Genomic DNA, 3,671 nt, shown 5'->3' on the forward strand with positions numbered 1-3,671 from the left:
AAGAAAAAACCCCACAACACACACACAAACCCAACAACAACAACAAAAACCCCCACAAAAACAAAACGGAAAAAAAAGCAAACAAAAAAAGAACAAAACAAAAAACCCCAACAGAACTCTAATCTCAAGTGTTTTAAATAATGGAAACAGTGCACTAATGCTTGAAAGTGTTATGCCTTCCCTTTGAAAGCCCGAGTTTCCAGTCTGTGTTGGTACTCCTCAGTCCAGCACCAAGTTTATACTCAGTGCTACGAGGCCTCGTGAGGAGTGACTTGTGATGAAAATGTGCTCACAGAGCCATTTATGGAGTGAAAATTTACCTGCAGATGGACCTGAGCCACTGGGCAGTAAGATGGCAGGTGAAATTTGGCACAGGCTCGCTGTTTCCCAGGGAAAGCCAATCCCAATTCCCAATTCCAGCTGTCCAGCAGCAGGCTGTAAACCCAGGATTGTTGCTCGGGAACATGTCGGGATTATTTTAACAACTTCATGAAATACCTGTCAGCTCCATGGCTGGCAGGAGTCAAAAGAAAAGTGTTAGGGAAGGAGTAAGAAGAAAATATTGCCTGCATCCTGGCGTACCTGCACTTGAGTGTCATATGCAATTCCTGTGCCCGAAGGGCAACAAGGACACCCTGAGGCAAGGCACAGTTTCTGTGGGAGAAGTGGTTGAACAGGCTGGTGTTCTGCACTGGGAACACAAAAGAACCGGTTCTTTGGACTCGATAATCCTTGTGGGTCCCTTCCAACTCAGGACATTCTATGATTCTTTGTGTGATTCCCTGCGTCTCAAGGCATCGGGGATGCACAAAGGCAATACGGGCTTCCTGTAGGACTGGGCCAGTATGATCTGTGTTGGGCTACCACCGATGCAAAATGGGATAGAGCCAGGACGCAGCTGAGCCAGCAAGGGGCTGGCAGCTCTGGGCCAAGGAGGGGGCTGGCAGGTGCTGCTCCTGTTCTAGGTGTCCCCTGGGTATCCACTGACGGAGGCCAGATAACGAGATGGGCCTTGGCTGATGGGCTCTTCCCCAATCCTTCTGCCAGCGTGGCTGCAGAATCGCTCCTCTGCCTGCCTGGACAGTTATTATCCTGTCACGACTTGTCGGTAGCCAAGCTGGAAGTTTGTCAGTGCGTGTAAAATCACCCCCTGACTGTGTGCCACCGTGTCTCTCCTCTGCAGGGAAGCCTCCAGCGAGGCCCAGTGCGCGGTCTGGCAAGGTATTTCTGTTCTGTGCCGCCCTCCCGCTCTGCCAAGCTCATCACGCACAGCTAACGCATGCCACCGATTCAGAGTTTGCAGAGCTCACAGTCACTGTTTGCCCATCATGCTGCCCTGCGTTTGTATTCAGACTCCAGCCTGACTGCACTGCACGGGTTTCAGTCAGCCCCTGTGAGCACCCACATGAGCTGATGAACAGGTAGCGTGGCCACCATGCGTTACCCAACTTGCCCAGATGTATCAAGCCACAGCCTTAAAGAAAGTACGCTTTTTTTTATTATTATTCAGAGAATCACAGTAAGCTACTGAGACTCACAGCCGCTTTCCCCAGCATAGTTTCCCAAACATTCACATGCAACTTTTGAAAATATCAGGTACATTTCGAGAATTTGGAAGATGCACCATCACAAGCAAAACTTGCACGAGACATTGGGATTTCTGCCAGAGCAGCAGCCCCCTACGAGAAAAACAGGCAGGAGCACGGTGAGCTGAGCAGGGAGCGAGGGGGCCAGGCAGTGAACTCTGTGGCGCTCTGCTTTATTCAAGAACATTCTTGGCAACCTTCTGCAGAAGCAATTCGATATCGGCCTCGATCTTGATGGTTTCGAAATGCCGGCTGTAGCGTTTGAAGGGCACGCCGTCGGGGCCAATGAGGAACTTCTCGAAGTTCCAGGAGATGTCGTTGCGGCAGACCGGGGACCAGATGATAAACTGCGGGTTGGTCATCAGCGAGGAGGGGTCGTCGTGCGGGAAGGGCAGCGCCTCTTTCAGGAAGGTGAAGAGAGGGTGCGCGTTCTTCCCGTTCACCTCGCACTTCTCGAACATGATGAAATTGGGCTTGTACCCGTTGCCAGGACGGACGTGCTCCAGCGACAGCAGGATCTCCTCATTCGTAGCATTTTCCTAAGGAAAGAAAACCAAGAAACCGCCCCGAGCCAAGCCCGTGAGAGCCCAGCCGGGACGGGCGGCCCTTCCCCGCTGCCCCGCCCGGCCCCCGGCCCCGCTCCGCCCGCCCTACCTGGTGCCCGAACTGGTTGCACGGGAAGCCGAGGACCTGCAGCCCGCGGGGCCCGTAGCGCCGCTGCAGCTCGCTGAGCTGCAGGAAGTCGCGGGTGGTGGTGCCTCAGAGGGACGCCACGTTGGCCACCAGCAGCACCTTCCCCTGCAGCGAGCCCAGCGACAGCGGCTCCGCCGCTCCCAGCGGCCGCGCCGACATCCCCGCCAGCCCGGCCGCTCCCGCCGCCGCCGCCGCCGCCGCTCCCGCCGCCGCCATGGTCAGCACTGCCGGCCGGGCCGCCCCGCTCCCCGACAGCGCTCCGCCCCGCCGCTCCCCTTTCCCCGCCTCTTCCAGCGCTCCGCCGCTCCTCCGCGCTGCCCGGGGCGGCATCGCCCCCGCCGGTGCCCCCGGTGCGCCCGGCGCCCCCGTTCCTCCCGCGCGGGGCTCGGCGGGGCGCGGGGAGTCCCCCCAGCAGCCGGGCGGGGTGGCCGTGCTGCCCTGCTCGGCTGTGTCCCTGCCTTGTTCCTGTCTTCACGGAAAAGCTTGGCGTTTTCCCGATCAATTAAAAACTCAGAACTGGGTGCTTTGTACCTCCACGGTTAATACACGGGGAAGTGTCCTCAAAAACGCTGTGAAAATCAGCAAAACACAAAGTGGCCCCAGGAGCTAAAACCTTTGGGGTAGTAAGACTGTCAGAGCATGGAGGTGGCACAGTGCAGCACCACGGGTGGCAGCATCCTCCTAGGACACTACTGCCAACTGAGAGCAGCTTTTCGGAGAGAAACACCTTCAGTTTGTGTGCCAGGAGGAGGAACAGGAGGTATGCTGAACCCAAAGTGCCACGGTCAAGGAGGACCCACAAATTCCCTTCTTCAGCCTCCTTTTATAGATTTTCCACGTCTTTGAGGCTGCTAAAGTCTCCCCTTACTTTAGCAGTTGCTTTTTTCCCTGTCCTTGGCTTTTCATTTTTTTTGCCTTAATGCCTTGTCCTATTTTAAGGAGTTTTAAATCACGCAGTAGCGAGTGCTCTTCTCATGGATCCGGGGCAGGCCTAGGTGAGCTACACTGACTGCTGGCCGTACCCGCAGCACGCAACACGGCCCAGCCGCTCCTCCACGGCTGTTTGTGCTGAAGCATCACCCCCCTCCAGAGCACACACCAAGAGGCAGGTCCAGGGTCAGGCCCAGAGGTGATGTCCATGGGTTGGACCAACAGCGACCGTGGGGCAGCACAGCTCAGCAGGGACTGGGAGCAAGGGCCTCAGCTTCCCCAGGGAAGCGGGGAGCCCCCGTTGAGGCTCCTGCCAGCATTTGCGCCGAGCGAGCTCCATTCGCAGCAGCCCCAAGGTCAGACAGCTGCTTATCAGCGCTGGCCCCCAGCCAAGGCACCCTGGGCCCCGCAGCGTGGGGGGATGCGCTCAGGGCCCCCTCTGCTGCTGTCTGTTCTCTCTCA

The 3,671-nt window shown here is 57.1% G+C and overlaps 1 protein-coding gene across 1 annotated transcript; it reads right to left on the reverse strand.

Annotated features, from left to right (window-relative positions):
* Positions 1–1,475: 1,475 nt before the first annotated feature.
* On the reverse strand, positions 1,476–2,525 carry GPX1 (glutathione peroxidase 1). Its single transcript, XM_065642504.1, has 2 exons — positions 2,241–2,525; positions 1,476–2,125 (listed from the first exon to the last, which is right to left on the reverse strand). The coding sequence occupies exons 1-2, from the start codon at positions 2,493–2,495 to the stop codon at positions 1,760–1,762; spliced, it is 621 nt and encodes a 206-aa protein (XP_065498576.1). The 5' UTR covers positions 2,496–2,525; the 3' UTR covers positions 1,476–1,759.
* Positions 2,526–3,671: the final 1,146 nt, after the last annotated feature.

Source organism: Caloenas nicobarica, chromosome 11, assembly GCF_036013445.1.
Source record: "Caloenas nicobarica isolate bCalNic1 chromosome 11, bCalNic1.hap1, whole genome shotgun sequence".
In the NCBI taxonomy this organism is placed as follows: domain Eukaryota; kingdom Metazoa; phylum Chordata; class Aves; order Columbiformes; family Columbidae; genus Caloenas; species Caloenas nicobarica.